Here is a 19,199-nt window from a genome sequence, read left to right as displayed (position 1 = left end):
TAAGAAATAAGACATTTACTATGTTACAGTCATGCAGCAATATTTCTTGGATCATCTCTGGAAGACCTGGCTCACCACATTCATGTCTGAGAATACCAAAATGGTGGTTAGAAGCAGGCAGGCAATGGCACTCTGCAGCAGTGGTGTTCTATGTATTTTGTAGTTCTCAGCTGGGAAAGTACCCGGAGTAGTACCTGACCTTCTGCTGTTCCTTATCTGCTATATTGCTCTAGTACTAATAAGTTTGTTTACTTCTTTAAAATTCTTCTCCCAATGCACATCCAAAATTCTTCACTTCTGGTAGTGTTATTTTTACTGTTTTCTTAGTATGTGGAAGAAGATTTATGGTTCTTATTAATGGAACCTGTTTTCCAAAAAAGATTTCTGCTGCTATATCAATCACTGCTATACCAGCAAAAAAAAGCATGGCTTTTTTCCTATCTGCACAGATTCATCTCTATTAATTCTCATGAGGGTGTCTAGTGCCATTGCAATTAGGGGAGAAGGAGTCATATAAGCACATTGCCTGCAGCTGTCTCACTTCTTGGTTTCCCATCTTGCACAGTAGTCGTGTTTTCCCCTGCACTTCAGAAATGCTCTGGGGACTTTTTTGTCACTGAATGTTAAAGAGGCTGTAAATATAAATACGTTCAAATAAAGATTAGACAAATTCCTACAAAATAAGATCAGCAGAGGCTTTTAAATGAAAATATGGAACCTTGGCCTCAAGAGTGCCTTTAAAGGTTGATTGCTGGAACCTGGGAAGATATTTAGGGAAAGGATATTTACCACTATCCCTTTTGTGAGAGAAGATTTGGAGCCACATGGATGCTTTATGGCCATTCTTATGTTCTTTGAGGAACTGCAGATCACAGTCAAGATTTGAGAAGGGACATTTTGGTCTTCATTTTTCAAGTTCTGATACTCTGCTTCAAAAAAATGTGTTTCAGTCTTAAAAACCATGCCTCTTAAATGAGCGGAGGTCAACAGCTGAGCAACCCTAAAATAACGGGGGGGGGGGGGAGTGAGAAGGCTTGAATATGCTTAAATGTATTGAATGAGGAAATAATCTGGAAGTTCAGATTTCCTAAATTCTAATTCTAAAAAACAATTCAAGGTATGAGCACTTGAACAAACTATCACAAAGTTAAGCAGGATTTGGATTCAGAGAGTCTTGGAGATAACTTCATGCTCATCTGTTATACCTCTTGTAGATATCAGAGAAGTAAACTACTACAGTGGAAAAGCATGGACATCATTTCCATGGAACAATTAACAAACTATAGTTCACACTCCTCATGGTGACTTACCCATTTCTTAACACCACATTTAAGTGACTTTCAATATATGCTTCAGAGCTCTGTTGAACAAGGATGGAATTTTGTGTTTGCTTAAGTACATGTTTGAATATTTTTCTGAGCTGAGTCTTTTGGGGATTTCTAGAAATTCGGTGAAAGAAAACATTATTCAAGTCTTCATAAGACGTATCTTACTAAGGATCTTCAGGAATTTTCTCACATAGGTTGTCTTTGTGTGTTAAAGAAGGGAATCATCTTTCCATTGTTGCATCTACTGTGTATCGGAGTTTCAGAATTTTATCTCAGTTTATATCTGTCTTCCATAGGATAAATATTTGATCCATTCATACTTTTCCCTGACAGGGCAGACACACCACTGAATTTAAAAATCTTTGCAATAGTTTTCATTCTTTGAAATATTGAGTTGGGGAAATTACTCTGACATAAATTAATGCCATATTTCTGCTGTAATTATCCTCTATGAAGCCATTAAGTTACATTGCCAACCTTGCAGTGATTCATCTTCTCCATCTGAGAGGCCTGGGAGTTTGATTAATTTCCTGCAATGAACTTTCTATATGCTCACATGGGCAATAGATCATACTAGAGTAGACTGCTGAACTACTCTTATTTCTGTTAGTTTTTCACTGGGTTATTCCTGTGAGGGGAGAAAACCAGGTTTCAAACTGTTGTTCATTTAAACATCTGTATCGTCTGTTTCACGTAAGTTTTCTTTCTGGTTCAACTCTTGATTTGTGACTGTACACAAGGAAGAGGGAAGGCATTTAAAACTCCATTTGATCTTGACAGTAAGGCAACCCCTAGAAAGAAAAGCATTTGGTCTTGAATCTCTTCTTGGATCCAACCCAGGTGTCCTAGTTCTGGGAGAAGTTCATCGACAGAAGAATATTATGGCTCTTTGTTCCTATCCCTCTAACCTTGGCTACATCTTCTGCTCTACTTGTTCCTATCAGCATGCTGCCAACAAAATCTTAGCACAGATACTGGACTGATCCTCTAGGAGGTCATAGGTGTGCAGACTTCAGTTTTGTTTTCATCTCAAGCAGTCTTAGACAAGAGACAAACACATCAATGTTCAACTGAACAGCTACAGTGGAAGAATTCTTGTAGCCTATTATGAACAAATACAAGGCCATGATTTCTCAGGCACCTAAGCAGATTATGTTGCATTTTGGATTCATATCCCAGACTTAGGTCCCTACATGCTCCCTTTATAGTACCTTAATTCAATAGCACTTGGTCTTACATGTAGAGTTTGGCAATCCAAAATAAGAACTCACATTTAGTGTCCTCAGGTCTGACCTCATGAGGCTTGACCCTAATCTTTTTGACAGCCTTAATTTAGTTTCATTTAGAGCTGGATCACACTAGGTCTGCAGAATTAGTAGGCTACATCTGCATATATAGACTGTCTATATATATCTGAGATATAGATAGCAACTATCAGTTCCAAAGAGGATCTCAGTCATTTGGCTTTGGAAAGCAAGAAGGCTATTGCAGAATACTGCTGTAGTGTGGGAAACAAGGAATTCATCTCACATAACTAACTGTCAGTGTCTATACCCTGGGTTCTAAGTATAGCCACTAGAGAACGAGTCAATCAGTGGACCTGAATAAATCTAAGAGACTGCTGTGCAGTGAGATGAATTGTATCCTAAACTGCACAGCTTTCTTGAAGAACCTTCTTGACCCCCTTGACTAGTTCTCCATGAACATAATGTCCAACTTTTCCGCGCCTTTATTGACTGTCTCTCCTTGGCTTTCTGTGTATTTTCACAGAGAAAAGCTGCTCTCAAGGCATTGTTTATTGTGTCTCTACTTCGTAGCCTTGGGACTTTCATTCAGCAAGTTCTGAGACTTCCCACAAAACTTTTAGGCGCACAGGATGAAATCTGTGGCTCCTGCTCCAGTCTTTGTTTCCTCATTGTTCACTCTTCCCTTCATAATACAGTTTGTTTTTACTGGCCACATTGTTTCTTCTTTCAAAAGCAAGCTTTACTTCTGGGTGAGGTCACTGGAGAGGATGGGACTTTTGGGGGAAGCTCCACTGTGTCCTGTATTCAAGTCACACACAAAACTCTGACAAAGCTTGTTGGAGTGAAATGCTGACCCAAGCGTAATATAACATTTCATACCAATGGTACATCATCAGAACAGTGTCAAAGCTAATATTACCATATGGAAGATTTCAAGGGAAGTTAATGCGTAATTCATCTTATTTCACTTCATTAGAGAATGGAACTTCCATTTTGATATTTTTCACATTTTCTTTCAAAATGTTTTCTAATATAGTTTGATACTACAAAAAAATACCATCTTATGCATATGTATCTTACTCATAGAAGTTCAGACACGTTCCAAAAGAAAAACTCTGCTAACTACAGCCTCATTTTCTGTTTGTTATCTGCTTAACTCATTTTCTTTCCTGGACTCCTACACTGCAAGTCTCATTAATTTTGAGGTTCTGAGAGTAGGAGCTGTACATATAAGACATAGCTGAATTACAGTAAATTATTCTGAGGCTTGCATGCTGTTTTCAAAATCTTATACCTTGATCATACCTCTGTGTTAGCTTGATTTATTTTAGTAGGTGATAGACAAGAAAGTTTGAAGTAAATTGTATGTTATTCTGTCCTGATACTTTAAAGGAATCATTGTGCCAGTAAGTCTGTTTGGATGATCAGAAAGGAATAATGTTTATGCAAATACTGTCTTTAAAACACCATCAGATTTAATGTGTATGAGTCTCTATCATCATAGATGAATTAAGGCATTAAAAATCAGAACATTCTTGTGAAAGATAATATTTAAAATTAAGCCTGCTAAAGCATACGGGAGTACAGTTTTGCAATTAAATCTCTTTCAGTTTGACACCAATACCTCATATGTTATTTTATGGCTTTTCCTTCAACATGACCAACATTTTCCCAATTATACCCTGATTTATGCCTAATTTAAAAAAAAAAATAAATAAATTCATTTTGAACAAAAACATTTTAATTTATCCCATTTTCTCAAGGTATTTTCTACAAACATGAGTATTGTGAGGAAGATGTACTTAGAGTTTTCATATAAACGACCAAGTGCATCTTTGGTGTCTCCTTAGTGCAAATATTTTGGACTCTGTCCATCAGCTACAGCTAAGGAATGGCAGTTCCCTCACAGACTGGTTCTCAAGCTTCTCCTGCTATGTCCATATATCCTCTCCTGCCATTATGTCAGTGTGGTTTCCTCTTCCCTTTGATTAAATACCTATTATCTTATGGTGACATTTTTTTAGAGCAAAAGCTTTAGTTAATAGGCTCAAACCACATATTTGAATTCAGATCTGTATGAGTTTAGAATTTGCTCTTCTAAAGCCAAATCTGAATAGCCTGAAATTGAGGAGAATTTCAGTTAGATTGAGATAGAGGCCACTGAGATTCAGGGAGTGGATCTGGCTGACCTACTGAAAAAATGAGAAAAGAAAAGCTATGTTGTTTTGATTTCTATTTCCAACTGACACCCTTAAATTTGTCTTGCTTTAGGGCCCAAATGTACAAATAGCATTGTGTCCTACCCAAAGAAAAGGAGAGGTGATGTTTTCAATAAGACAAAACATATGTTCACAGAAGGCTTAATGAGCAGGGTAGAGCTTGCCTCCATTCAGGCACCTGCAAGTGCAGAAGTCTGCCTGGAGCACCCTGATAGTCCACTTTCAAAGATATTTTTTTTCTGTGAGACATTATGATTAAATCACTGTAGTGTACTGGCACATGTACAACTAGGTTATGAGAAAATTTAATTACTTAATTCAAAGCCTCAAGTTTAATCATTCTCCTTATAGCAAAAAGGCAATGGGAAAGCAGAGTGAAGAGGAGAGAGGTTTGCAGGAGCAGTGGAATGACTTTTATTTTGCATGGGTTTGATCTTTGCGAAAAGAGACACAGAAGGACAATGATAGACACAAATGTGAACAAAAACTTGACTTGTGAAGTGCTGGGCGCTTTCTTCTCAGCAAAGTAAACAATTTACTGCATTTATGAACCTTCTCGGTTACTTGACTTCAGTTCCCAGATTTAAGCAAGAAAAAGGAATAAATTTAGAAAACTATAATGAAAGTTGGACTAGAAGAAATTATGGCTTTTAACAGTTTATTCAAACGAATTGAGTTGTCTATTCTGTGTATTCACTTAACAGTACTTGATTAAGGATCACGTTTGCAAGAACAAAGTTTATAGGGTATGCCAAACAACATGTTTTATTTAAACATGTTTGTAACATAGAACACCTTTTCACCTGCTTTATATTTTAAAGGGCTTCCATGAAAACAGTAATGCTTTTGCTTTTTTAGAAACCAGTGAGATTCTTAGCTGCAGTTGACCCACTACTAACTAAAATGAGGGCAATCTTCCATTTCTGTAATTACTATATCCTTACACCAGAAATTAGGCTGCACCTTAGAGTCTATGACCCTCAATATAGTATGAGTTAAAGACACCTGTGATGTGTTCTATATAAAATAACTCTATACTAAACTGCCCCCAAACTAGTCTACTAGAGTGGGAACCACCTTATGCGGAAGTGGCATCAGGATCCTACAGGCTGAATAGATTTGCTCTGAAATAAACTTAGGGGACAACTGAGTCCCAAAAGAAAGGACATGCCTGCCACTCAGACTCTGTCTAGACAGATAGAGGCACTGACAGTGAATTCCCTGGCTTACTTCTTCAACAGCAGTTTCTCAGCAAGAAACCATGCAAAGCAATAGCAGACCTATGGAACATGAACAAATCTTTGTTTTCTCTGGTTTTTTTCCTGGACTAATTGTCTCAGATTTATGACAACTGATTTCTCCTGGTCTTAACTGTTTACACATTTATTTTTATTAGCAGTGGTATTGTATTGAGGTTTAATGCTGAGTTCTCTTCTTTTTTTCTTCCCAGGGTGATACCTATGGTTATTCAGTTTTCTATTCTGATTATGCTGCACTCCGCTCTTGTGCTAATCACTACAGCAGAGGATTACAAATGTTTACCCTTAATGCTCCGGAAAACTTGCTGCTGGATTAATGAGACCTACCTGGCCAGGAATGTCATTATATTTGCATCCATTCTGATTAATTTTCTTGGAGCTATCATCAATATTGTAAGCTTATAGGGAACCAGGAAATATTATACAGGAAAAGATGATTTATGAATTATTAAGCTTGCCACAGGACTTGCTAACTAATGTGTTTATAAGTCAGATATGATTTAAATATTAAAAAAAAAGGCAAAGTACCACAGCTTTAGGAAATTCAATCTGTTGCTTAAACTATGTATTTCTGAAATATCTCATTATTTCTCCCTTATGAGTATCATCTATTTTTAAAACCCTTTTGCTACTTTCTGTTCAAAGTATCCACCCTTTGAGGACCATTTGTAATTTTCTGACATGCTGATGATATACTTTCTTAAAGACTGTCAATCCATGTAATCCTTATAGATATTAAATTCCTCGTCTCACAGTTCTCCCATTTATTAGATTACTAAAAAAATGGTAAGTGTCAACGAACCCAGAAAATACCTTCAAAGAAAGGACAGAGCTGGTCAAGCTGAGCCAGTAACCACAGCATGTGAAAAGAAGATAAAAAGCATAAATTCTAAACAAATTTTGCCTTGCTTATTTAGTAGTTTGACAAACCCTTTTGGCCTAGATTCACCTTACCAAACCATGGGCATAGGCTTTCTCAGCTTGCTTTATAGTCAGTGCAGAAAAACAGGCATGCCCAAAGTTTTCTTTTGATCATACTGGTCCCAATAAAGAGATTTTTCTCTCTCCACTGCCCACACAGCAAGTTTAGCCTGATTTGGCTCCTAATTTACACATCTCCACTAAGATTCTAAAGTGTGACAAATCTAAATAAAGTTTATCAGCATACCTGTGAGGAAAGGCATGTACGAAGCTTTGCTTAGCAGCTTTGGTTAGATAAAAAAAATTGGTCATGCAATACTGTGGGCCTGGCTCTACACAATGTCACAGGGTAAAAAAGTGGGGTCTTGTATGCAAATACCATACAGCCCTAATTATCCTGATGTCTTCAGAAATTTGAGACAGCTTTGCATGAATTAGGCAGATTATCATGTCAGACAACCTGGCAGGTGTTGAAGCCTGAGCCAAGAAGAAAGTAAATAACTCATAGATTAAAAGTAACATTTGCATCACTCTTTCCTCTCATAGGGCACCTTTTGGCGATGAATGTAGCAGTGCTTTTACACCTGAACTTCATTCTTTGCAAATACTTATTTCCTTCTAGATGAGAACAGGAAAGTGTTTAGTGACAGTAATAACAATAGCAACTACAACACCACAACAGGAAAAATAATTATCCTGTAATAATTAATAATAATGATGATTGTGTCACTGGAGTAAGTATGTTGAAGTCTGATATTTCAAGGGTTTGCCTCATCTTTCGCTAACAGATATGAGAATTTATTATGCTTTATTGCTGTCATTCTTCCATGATTGAATTCAAGTTGCCAATATGTGAGGACTCAGCATCTGTCTGGGTTTTTTAGTGATACCATGCAGTCGCTGATAGAAGAGTTAGTCGGAGAAAGAAGAATGCAGCCACTGTTTTCTATCCTTACAGAAAAAATAGAAATACAGTAAATGACAGGAAGTTCAATAGGGCTAAAAATTTCCTGAAGATAAGGACAGTGTTACATTATAGTATAGATCACTAAGGAGTGTTGTAGAATTTAGATTTTTTTTAAATGATGTTTAACAAATATCTGTCAGGAAGGATTTTGGTGGAATTAATCTTGCTCTTAAAACAAGATCTCTAACAGGCTATCCATAACCAATTTGCTATGGATATGATGATAACGAGATCTTCCCCAGACTTGTTGTGGATTAATTTTTAAGACTGTGTCCACTGCAATCTTGTGGGATGGCTAATCCAAAAACAGTCAAAAGAAATATAATTCTTTTTACTGTCATCCCAGTAGGTTTCTATAAAGCAGTAAACAGTTATATTTATTGTCATATATTTAGAATGGCAATAACTTAAATAATTGAGTCCTGGCCTCTACAGGAAATGACAACATTAATGCAACCTCATTATTTCAAATGTCAAAATTCTGCCATAATATTTTGCTCAGGAGGGACCTGCATGAATTTAACAACAGTTAATGTGATATGCATCCACTGAGTTCAAATGCACCCAGTTGGAGGGGACTAAGACTCAGATACTTTTTAACAAGAGCCATAAGGCTTTGGTTCCACAAGTGCCTCAAATGAGTCTTGTGGTTCTTTACATCAAGTGCATTCTTACTGTTATAAAATTAGAATAAAGTTCCTGAAGGTCTTTTAAAAAGACACTCAGAGTGGTTCTCAGGGCACTCTGCCCTGCACAGAGGTGCTGTACACCTCATAAACTTTCAGAAGGTACCATTAACTATCTCTTGTCACGGAGGACTGCACAGACAGCCTAGATAATGTTGCTGCATTGCAGAGATGACTGAATTGCTGAAAGAACAAACAAGAAAGTTCCAAGTTTGAAATTCATTAGAATTTAATTATAAGAAATCGGGCCTCATTAAACAAACTCTCTAAGTCTGTTGGAAAGACAGACAGGGGAACTAGCTTGTACATACCAGGTTGATGAAATGACCTAGTATAAACATTCAGATTGGATTAATATATGTAACAAAAGACTCCATCTGCTTTAACTGTCAAAATATGAAACCACTAACAATTTTTTTCCCTGTGTTCTAAGACCATGATGTATTGCAACTCAACATTGCTGTTTTGTTTATATTTAATACACTTGGCTTGAAATACCATTAAAATGAATGCAGGTCATAACAGCAAAAGGCAGTATTACATTCTCAAAACCATTATATCATGAATGAATTTTCATTCCCTTCCATTCTAGGCATCAGAGTTGCAGTTCTGGGACCACATTATGTTTTGGCACAAGCCGATTTTGCATGATGCCATGGGAGTTTGTCCCACATCTAGAAGGATAACACTGTTCATAGCAACGTAGCAGAAGAAAAGTGCTTGCAAACAAGTGCACACACGCAGTCTGATTTTATGCTACAAATTTAATAATTTTCTCTACATTTTATAGCAAAATATGAACATTTTGAGCGGGTAATTCTTTAGAATCCAACATCAGTCCTCTGAAACTCCCAGAGGAGCTCATCCTTCCCCTTTGGCAACAAGAGTGTAGGGAGGCTACTCAGATGTTGAATGTCTGTAGCATGAATAGCTTCCCCTTTTCCATTTCATCTCCACAGTATGTCTTCCTCCTGTCCATTTAGTCCTTGGTGCCAGTTAGGGAGCTGGCATGGAGAGCAGCAGGTCAGCCAGTTCCATCCCTGAACCCAGCCAGCCAGACACACAAGCACTTAGTCACCAGTGCACAACATAGCCCTGATTTTGTTTTCTTTCTTCACAGCTATGGTGTGATTTTGACAAACCAGTAGCCCTGAAGAACCAGACGTTCAATTCATCTGCATCTTTTCCAGACATCTGTTCCTATCCTGAGGTATTTCTGAGGGTACTTTTGAATCTGAGGCATGGATCCACAAAGGTTACATGGCAGCCACTGCCTGGAATCAGTGACCTGTGTACTGGTGGTGGAATCAGGTGCCCCAACAGCATTGTGAAGCTGAAACTTTGCATCTACCTATATGCTAATGGAAAAATCAGAGGCGGGTTACAGAAGGAATTAATCTTATGGTCTAATGGAGCATTACAACCAAGTTTCAACCTTTAAATTTCATACAGAACCTTTAAGTTGGAAACACATGCAGCAATGATTCAATGAGCCCAGTGCAAAAAACCACACTACTTTATTCATATGAAGCTAATGAAGTTTACACAGCAAAACCAGCAATCATTCTGCTGTAGTTATTTTAAATTTGCATTTGGAGAAAAAAAAATCCTCTCTATGATGAGCAAGGAGGCAAAAAAGTCAATGGTTTGGTCATGTGTAGATAAAAAAAGTGTGTTGCTTAGAAAGTCATATGGCGGTGTCAAGATACTGCCAGGAGTATGCTGAAAATTGCAGGGATGGAGACTTTCCTACAGAGGAACTGTACTAAAGAAAAACTCTACTCAGGAAAATGAATGCTATCTCTCCTAAAGCTGTATGAAAGGAGTTAATTTAAACTACATTTGGACTGTGGGTGTTGATGTTGCTATTTTAAATCTGAACAGCTCACGGCCATGATTGTCTCTCTATATCCGGTATCAGCTGCATGGATTGCATTTGACAGATGACTAATCATTGAGAAAAATGAGACAATGAAGAGGTTAGAAAATGAGATATGAATAAAACTTCCAGGCACCACCTTTTAAGAGAGTAATGTAACTAAACAAGACCTGCAATATTAAAAATAAAAATGAAAAAAAAAAAACAAAAAACAAAACCCAAAAACAAACAAACAAACAAAAAACCCAAACCTGTGGCTTTATCCTTTCTTCAAATAGCACGGGAAAAGGATTAAAGCAGGAATATGATTCTCCCATCCTGATTAATGTGGGTCTTGCAGAAGTTCAGAATCCAAAGGAATGTAAATTATTTTCTCTCAGTTGACTTTTCAGTAGCAAAATACTTACATGCAGCATCTCTCCCTTTCTTCTTTTAACTATACAGGATGCCCTTTCCCTTCTAATACAATGAAAATACCATAAAGGCACAGTGGAGAATTTCTGCTAACATGGAAGTGTCATGCAAAATAGAGAATTTGTAATTTCACATTCTATTCTAGCAAAACCCTGATTTTCAAAGTGCCCTATACACTAAGAAGACAGTTGAGCACTGAAATCCAGAGCAGGTTTTTTTATACTTCTGATCACTTGATCATTTATGTAGATACTTATGGAATTAACATGTAGTCACTGATCGCTGAAAGTAACCAGTGCTGTTTTCTATTCAGTATTTTGTCTTCACTGGTGTGCTGGCAATGGTGACTTGTGCAGTCTTTCTCCGTCTCAACTCTGTCCTGAAGCTGGCAGTGCTTCTCATCATGATTGCGATCTATTCTCTGCTGACTGAGACCATTTATGCTTCCCTTTTTCTGCAATATGACAACTTTAACCACAATGGAGAGTAAGTGTTCACAGCCCCCTTTAGGAACTGCTTTTTAATAAGGTAATGGGTCAAGTCTTGCCAGAGTGTATGCGTATTGGATAACACCATAGTTAAGTATGGAGTGATGGTTGCAAGAGGCAATGGCTAATCCAAAAAGGTTTATAATGTGATTCTTTCTCAGGCCTTTTTATTAAAATGTTCATTTCATGAGGACATTCATAATGTTTGGCTTTTATGTCTGCCATAATCCATCCATATTGCTAAAAATATGCATTACAGTGCATATACATTGGTTACTTCTATTGTTGAAAACTCTAGAGATACTGATTGAAACTCTAACCTCAATTTAAGAAAACAGGAGTGAACAATTAGTTTTTTAGGGGCATGTTTTTAACTGAGTAAAACCCAAACTATAACGTGTAGATGTGAAAGATATAAGGCATACAGGGATGATCCCATTTTGTAGGAGTGCATCTGAAGGAGAGACTCTGCCTCCCCGGCTTCCTTCCCAGCAAAAGGAGTTGAAGAGGACAGAATAGCTACAGTAATTTGCAAACTCAGTGCACTAAGTTTTTCAATAACTGAATCTAGAGCACCAGGGATTTAGCTCATTGAGAAAAACACTTCTTCAATCCTTGATACTTGACCAATTTAGTATTGCAGTTGCTTGTGCTTGTAAGTGTGTGCCAGATGAAGATCCTCAGAATGACAGAAAAGCATGGATTTGCAGTGCTATTAGTTCTCACAACAGCCACATCTTTACACATAGTAAGGCTCTGCAAGCTTATCTTTCCTTGCTAGCTTCCTACAGTAGCAAGGTACTAAAGATTTGGGATGCAATTCCTTTCCTAATGCTAGTTATCATCCTGCAGACTAATATGACATACAGCATATTCACAGCAGACTCCAGAAAATATGACAAATGGCCGTAAGCAGCACTTTGGCTAAGTAACTATAAGTAGAAAACATAATCATTGTCTTTAATTTTTGTCACTAATCAAGCACGACAAAGAAAAATTCTCCCTTGTGTGAAAATCTTAGAGAATTTAGAGTAGTTTCTATTTCCTGTTCCCCACAGCCCAGGACATAGGGAGCTCAGCTGAGATGCTGAGCACTCAGGACAAGGATCTGAACTTCAGCTCTGACGTTAGGGAGCATGAGGTTCAAAGCTGTGTGCCCAGAAATGTATCTGTTTTCTTAGTTATACCAATTAGTTGAATAAAAAACTCCCTACAAAACTCATCTAGCTCATATATTTGTGGCTATAGCTACATTACCACAATATCCAATAACAGATGAGTTCATAACTAAGACCTTTGAGGCTGTTGCCTTTAGCCAGTGTACAAGGGGTCCTTCTGGAATGAAATCTTTGGGAGCTTGTATTTCAGACAACTTCAAAATGGGAAATATTTGAATGCCAAAATATTTGCAGATGTCAAAGAGGTTTCCTTCCTGTCTTTTGCTCTATATGTATGATTCATTCCATAGTGGTACATTTCCTTACAGTAAATTCTTCATGACACCCACAAAGTCAGTTCAGTTAGCTCTCTCACAAGAAAGTTTCCTTTCGTTTTAGTCTCCATCAAGCTCTGCTCTTTCTCTAATTTCTCCATCATAGGAGTCCTTCTCTGACAAATATCACCTGATCTTTTTTCAAAATTACTATGGAAAATAGATTCAGGGTCTTGACTTTTCTTTATTCTTGGATCTCAAGGTAGACAGAAGATTGTCCCAAGGTGTCTTCCAACTTCTTCTCCTTGTTTACTCCTTTATTAACTTTTTTCACAACTTCAGGCTTTAAGCACCTCTTAGCTATTTTCTCATCTTTCCTCATCTCCCTTCAACAAAATAATTGCCAAGTATCCGTGTTCAATTCGCCTCCAAATTTAGTTCTTTCCCCCTTTTGATTTACTATAAGATTGGCCCTGCCAGTTCCACAACCTCTTCTTTTATGTCTTTTCCCCTGGGAAACATGCCTTTCCAAAACCTCCTGGTATTACAGAGATACTAATTTTCTTCAGTTTTGTCATCTTTCCACATAACTGTAATTTCTCCTCATATTTGAAACCCCATTTAATTGCTTTGGACCCCTTTCCACCTTATTTTGTCACACTTTCTTCATGTTCCACACCCAGCACCTCTGTGATTTCATACAGCAGATTTCATACAGCCAGTACCTTCTTGGATCCTCTTCTTTGCTTCCCTACTGTCTGCAAGAGTTTCCTTTACTTCCCCTGTCAGAGGCAGACATGTCTTCCCTGTGCTTCTCTTTGTGGCTCAGCAAAATCAGTCCTAGTTACTGTTTGCTTTTTTTTTTTTTTATTCCCCTTTGATTCACATCTCCTTCCTTAACTCACCTGTCATCTTCTCCAAACCTTTCTCACAATTTGGGGATATTTAACTTTCAGCACCTGCCTTGGGGTTCATCTTTTCTCTCTAGGCCCATGCACTGGGATTTTACTTTCACAATCTGGAAGTTGCCCATTCCCAGCTCCAGCGTCCACCTTTCCCCATCCCGATGTCACCTCCTGTCCTGCACAGGGGCTGTGGTGTTCATGGTTATTTACCAGGCTCCCAGGAAAAGAGACTGACTGACACGCATTTGAAAGAGAAAGATCATCACCTTCTGTGGACCTACTGTAGGCTACAAATTAGTTATTTAATAAATTTGTCTCCAAACAGTGAGCACTCCAATTACACTCCTGTTCTCTTGAACTAACTATTGCCAAGTTAAATTTTCAAATACAGGGGATTTTTTTAAAGAACAGCAAAAAGTACCAGGATGCATTATGAAATGAAACTTCTGAACAAGTGCAACATTGACAAATCAATAACTGTATTTTACTTTGGATTTTTTTTCCAGCACAGACTTCCTGGGTACAAAGGAGGCATCTTTACTACTGATGGCAATGTTCCTTTTAGCTGTATTTTATCACGGCCAACAGGTAATGCAAACATTTGCTTTAACCATTCCCTATATCACTTGCAATTACAGGATGTGACAATAATTACTTCAAAATACCAACTGCCTTTTTATCCACTTGAGCATATGACCTTTAACAATTTAATAAACCATATGCAGAATCTGACTAAAGAAAACCCACACCTGACACTGCCTAGCATTCTTAAAGAACATGTGCAATATTCTCTTCAGCAATATGCAAGTTATATTGTATTTTCTAATAGAAACTGAAGGAACAAATGGGACTTCATTTATCTTAGGTACATGTACAATTCCAGTGGCATCTGACTGCATCGGTGCACTTGAGTAAGCATAAAGCCAAAATGAAGAAAGGGAATAACAAGCAGTAGATAATAAAACTCCCATGCTTTAGAGTAGTTTTGTATGTTCATAGAGAAATACAAAAGATTTAAGGAAAGGAGAAAAATTTGTGGTTAAGCACCAATGGTAACTTCTTTGGTTCATGGACCACTTGCAAGAATCCTTTCACATAGACCGACATCATAACCAGGATTTAGGGGCCTCAGAGCTTTAGGCTGATATCCTCGAGGAGAAACTGAGAAACTGGGTATTTCCAGAATCCATACACAGTGCACAGGGAGAGTGAAGTATGACAAATTAAGATTTAAAACAACAAATGCATCGAGTAAAAACAACCTAAAGCAGGGTGTTTTCTCCACAGCACTTCTGGTTGGCAACCTCTAGGCTGCTGCGTGCCAAACATGCTGATTTCAGGCAGCTTCTGTTCACATAAAGGCAAACAGGACCACTGCATCAAGGGAAGCAGCAACCACAAATGCCTTTAGACATTGTCCTGCATGTTCAACTTGCTTAAAGATTTTCCTTTCAAAAAAATCAGGCTGATTAATACCAGCATTTCTCAATCCTAACTTGAGTGAGGCAATGAGAGAGGAATGTTGCTGTGATGAATAACACAATATTATACACTTTATTACAATACTACAATAACTTTATAAGTTGTGCAGGTACCTACAGCCTCTGTTCTTTCCATAGGAGATCAAAAAGAAGGCAACACCTAAAAATTCTAGTAATTTTCTTCCTTTTTATCTTTTTGAGGAAATGAGAAATGAGTGAGTAGGGGAAGCAGGAGATGAAATACACTTTGTGCCCAGATTTAAGTTTGATGGAATACAATGTACTTTGACATATCTTTATCAAGACATAAAGCCCATATAGGAAAAATATACAACAAATAAGAACTGAACATCCCAGATTCATGATAACCCATATAATACCCCCAGTGATTCTTAACATATGCAAAGATACAAATCTAAGGTTTGGGAATTGTCTAAAGTGAGAGTAAGTACAAAGAAAGGAAACACTAAACAAGTTTAGGTAGAGCAAGGATTAGGCAGAATCCATTCAGTGCTCTTCAGGATCACAATTCTGAGCGTAAATGTCTGTCTTCTACAAAAGCCTGATCTAGGGTGTTTAAGAGTATTTTCCAGTGCAGAAGCCTGTTAGCACAGCACAGTCTTTTTCCATTTTATTAATATTCCTTGTTCCATAAAAGAGGGTGGCTGCACTCAAACTACCATTGGAAATGGTCCCTGAGAAGTGCTAACTCCTGCGTGTTCTCCCAAATGATTCATAGGGCCACTCTGTCAATTTAACAATACCCAATGGCAGTGCCCAGGAACATTTCCTTGTATTGTTTAATTTCTTATTATAGAGTTAACCTAAAGGCCTCTGTATAAATGCCAGCTGAAAAATATATAAAAAATTCATCCAGAGTGCATTAAAATAAAAAATCTCTTCAATAGTCTGAATTGATGGGGAGCACAGGAAAACCAATAAAGCCATTCTCTAGCACAGCTTTGCTTCTCACAAACTGCAAAAGTATTCTGAAGTAGAATAGCTTAAAACTTGCCTCATTCTAGGTGGATTTACAAAAAAAGATTACTTTTGTAAGGTTAAATTCATGGGCCTTTAATTTCTGAACAACTAACTACTGTTCTCTATCCATTGTGATTTGAAGTTAATCCCCACTTTTCTACACAGAATTTTAAGTGAGATTCAAGAAAAAGTTGTGTGAGACTGCCTAATTAGACTCAGGGCATTCTTAAAATCTTACATGTACTTCAGCCAATAAATCTCAAGGGTCTCTTGTGCTAAACCTGTAATTAAAAGTAGTTGTGTTACTATTACATGACATCAGGCTAAATAGATTAATTCCCTATTAGAAATCCAATTTCATATAGAAGCACATCTTTTTAACACGAGTAATATGTATTGTACAGCAGCGTTTCTACAAACTAAAGTGAAAAAAAAAAGCATATGAAACAAGTGTTGTGGATAACTTTGAGGCTAGACTTACTCTGCTGTAAAAAGTCTTCATTTACTGCTTTATCTTTCTGATAAGTAGAACATTTTGTATGAACATAAACTATCCCTTGAAATCTTATCAAAACACAATACCATATACAGTCTTCTCTACTAGAAATGTATCTCTAGTGAAAACACACAGTATAAATAGCTTATTAACCCCGAGTGAATCCTTCTGCCATGGCTTTAAAAGGGAAGGTCTTAACAACTGCAAAGAGAGAATAAAACTACCTACAGCAGACTCAATCCCTCCTCTCCCTTCACCCCAAATAGACCTAAAAAGAGGTATTATAAAACAGAGGGCAAAAATCATCTCTGGTTTCTTTTAGATTGTAGATCTGAGAGTAGATTGTGCCTACACCAGATGAGTGTTCTGGTGTAGGCAAGTGTTGGCTGACTGGTTTGCTCCTCTGCTTCTGGGGCTCTTTGGTACAAAGGAAAATTTGAACCCTGACAGGGCAGGCACAGACAGCTGTGTGTACCGAATAACCTCTGGATGGCAGGGCTGCAGCTTGGCTCTACAGAACCTTGTGGGAAGGGAGGAAGGACTGACATCCCTACACAGCAATTTATCTGCAACAATGACGACCCTCTGAACCTTCTTCATGCTTGGGAAAAAGGGGAGGAATGAGGAAATGCAAAGAGGAGATTGTTCCAATTGAAAGAGAAAAAGAGAGGAGGAAACATACCTAATTCTGGTATTACGCTTCAGGTCTCTTCATTACCTTTTCTATATTCAGATTTTAGTGTAGTGAAGAAAGGATATGTGCTTGTTTTATCTGGAGGTTTTGAGTGTTTTCGGTAGTTGAAAGTGTCCCTTTGGGATGTAAATACTCTTTTCTTATTCTTTAAGGAAGAATATGCTGTCCCCCAAATGCTGATCCTTACCTGGTGCTTACCTTGCATGTGGCAATTGTCTGCAGAGCAGTTGGGTTGTACACCGTTTAGAGGACATAGGTAGTGTTAGGCCTTCTGTATAACACATCTTCTCTACTTTCTTCACTCACTATTGAAATTAGGGGTGTTTTGTAGAGCTGCATATCAGGGCAAAAAAACCTGGACAGTTCAAGATGTGTTGCAGATAGTCATTTTTACTGGCACCACTGTGCCCAGGAACATTTCTTTACACAATCAAAAAATAAATCCAAACCCCAACCCTATAATTTTCTTAGTTTTAACAAATATCAGAACTTAGCAAAGCATCTTCTTAAAATTTTCTGTTTTCAGACCTCATATGTAGCACACCCTTTTATCTCTGAACTGACAGTGTCATCTCAGTTGTCCACTGATGATGGAAGAAAAATATTTCATGTTACAATGTGATTGTAAATAACCAGAATGAGATTATCTACAATGTAAAGATTAGCTGCTGATATTCTAAGCTAGGTTTAGAGATGTGAAATTTTCATGTAGAGCAGCATACAAATTTAGCTGTGAAAAACTGTATTAGTTTTTTGCAAAGCTCTTATTGTAGCAACATTAAATATCTGAAGCATCAAAGAACTCAGAATCCACCAGCAGCTCCTGCTCCAAGCTAATCTGTAAAACACCTTTAGAACACCTTGCAAAATTACAGTCAATGTTGCCTTCTCAGTCAGCTGGTAGAGATAAAAGTCAGTTATGATCTGATATGGGCTCTGCCTTCTAGCACAAAAGGAAGGGGGAAGGAAACTGAAAAATATTGACAAAAAAATGTAAAAATACTTTTTCCTGACAGTTTTTTTGGTGCAGTTAATTTAGGGAATTAATAGTCAAACCATGGAACATCGAAATACTAGAACTAGAAAAGATATTGTGTATAAAGGGGTCAAGAGCATCCAGAGGGCAAGTAAATCACTGCTAAATTGCACACAACTTTTCAAAGTTTATATCAAGCCAGGGTCACTTTTAGCTTTTAGGAAGGAAATCTCCCTGGAGTACAGTCAACCTATAAGCCCCCTTGCAAGGTAGTTTGCATTTTCTTCTGAAGAGTTTGCCATTGGTCACTGCTAGTGACAAAAGATGTGAACAAGATGAGTCACTAAACAATGCCTGAACCCCATCTTGGTCACTCCCACCCACTGCAGGCTTGCCCTTTATTTCAGCTTAGCACATGAATTATACCCCAACCACTTCCTTAATCCCAGCACCTTTTGGCAAACCATTTGATGTCTCCCAATTGTAAAATTCATCTATTTCCTGGCATAATGCACTTCTCTGCTGGGTGTTTGATTATTATCTCTGGTTAGAGCATCTCAAGCCTCACAAATATGAAACCTATTTCATTTGAAAACACAAATGAAAAGTGGAACATGTTTATTTCATACCAATACCAATATCTTCCAATACATCATCTCCTGTCTGACTCCGTTATCTAACTAATAAAGAGGTGCTTAAAAGGACAACAATTTTGTGACATTTTCTAGCCACTGAGCGTGTCTGTAATATGACAAATATTATTTTGCCCAAGATTCCTCTGAGCCACTAACCATACACAGGGCAAAGAAATAAACTCTCTTTTCTG

At 37.6% G+C, this 19,199-nt stretch overlaps 1 protein-coding gene across 2 annotated transcripts in view; it reads left to right on the top strand.

Moving 5' to 3' along the window:
* The window catches only part of ADCY8 (adenylate cyclase 8), a 131,785-nt gene that overhangs the window by 97,161 nt on the left and 15,425 nt on the right, over nt 1-19,199 (top strand). For both annotated transcript variants that reach the window (XM_049827678.1, XM_049827670.1), the window contains 4 exons: nt 6,245-6,446; nt 9,748-9,837; nt 11,234-11,406; nt 14,252-14,333. In XM_049827678.1, the coding sequence (XP_049683635.1) occupies nt 6,245-6,446; nt 9,748-9,837; nt 11,234-11,406; nt 14,252-14,333 (547 nt within the window). The remainder of the gene's footprint in view (nt 1-6,244; nt 6,447-9,747; nt 9,838-11,233; nt 11,407-14,251; nt 14,334-19,199) is intronic.

This window comes from Accipiter gentilis, chromosome 2 (assembly GCF_929443795.1).
Source record: "Accipiter gentilis chromosome 2, bAccGen1.1, whole genome shotgun sequence".
Taxonomy (NCBI): Eukaryota; Metazoa; Chordata; class Aves; order Accipitriformes; family Accipitridae; genus Astur; species Astur gentilis.
This window is presented reverse-complemented; position numbering and strand designations above follow the sequence as displayed.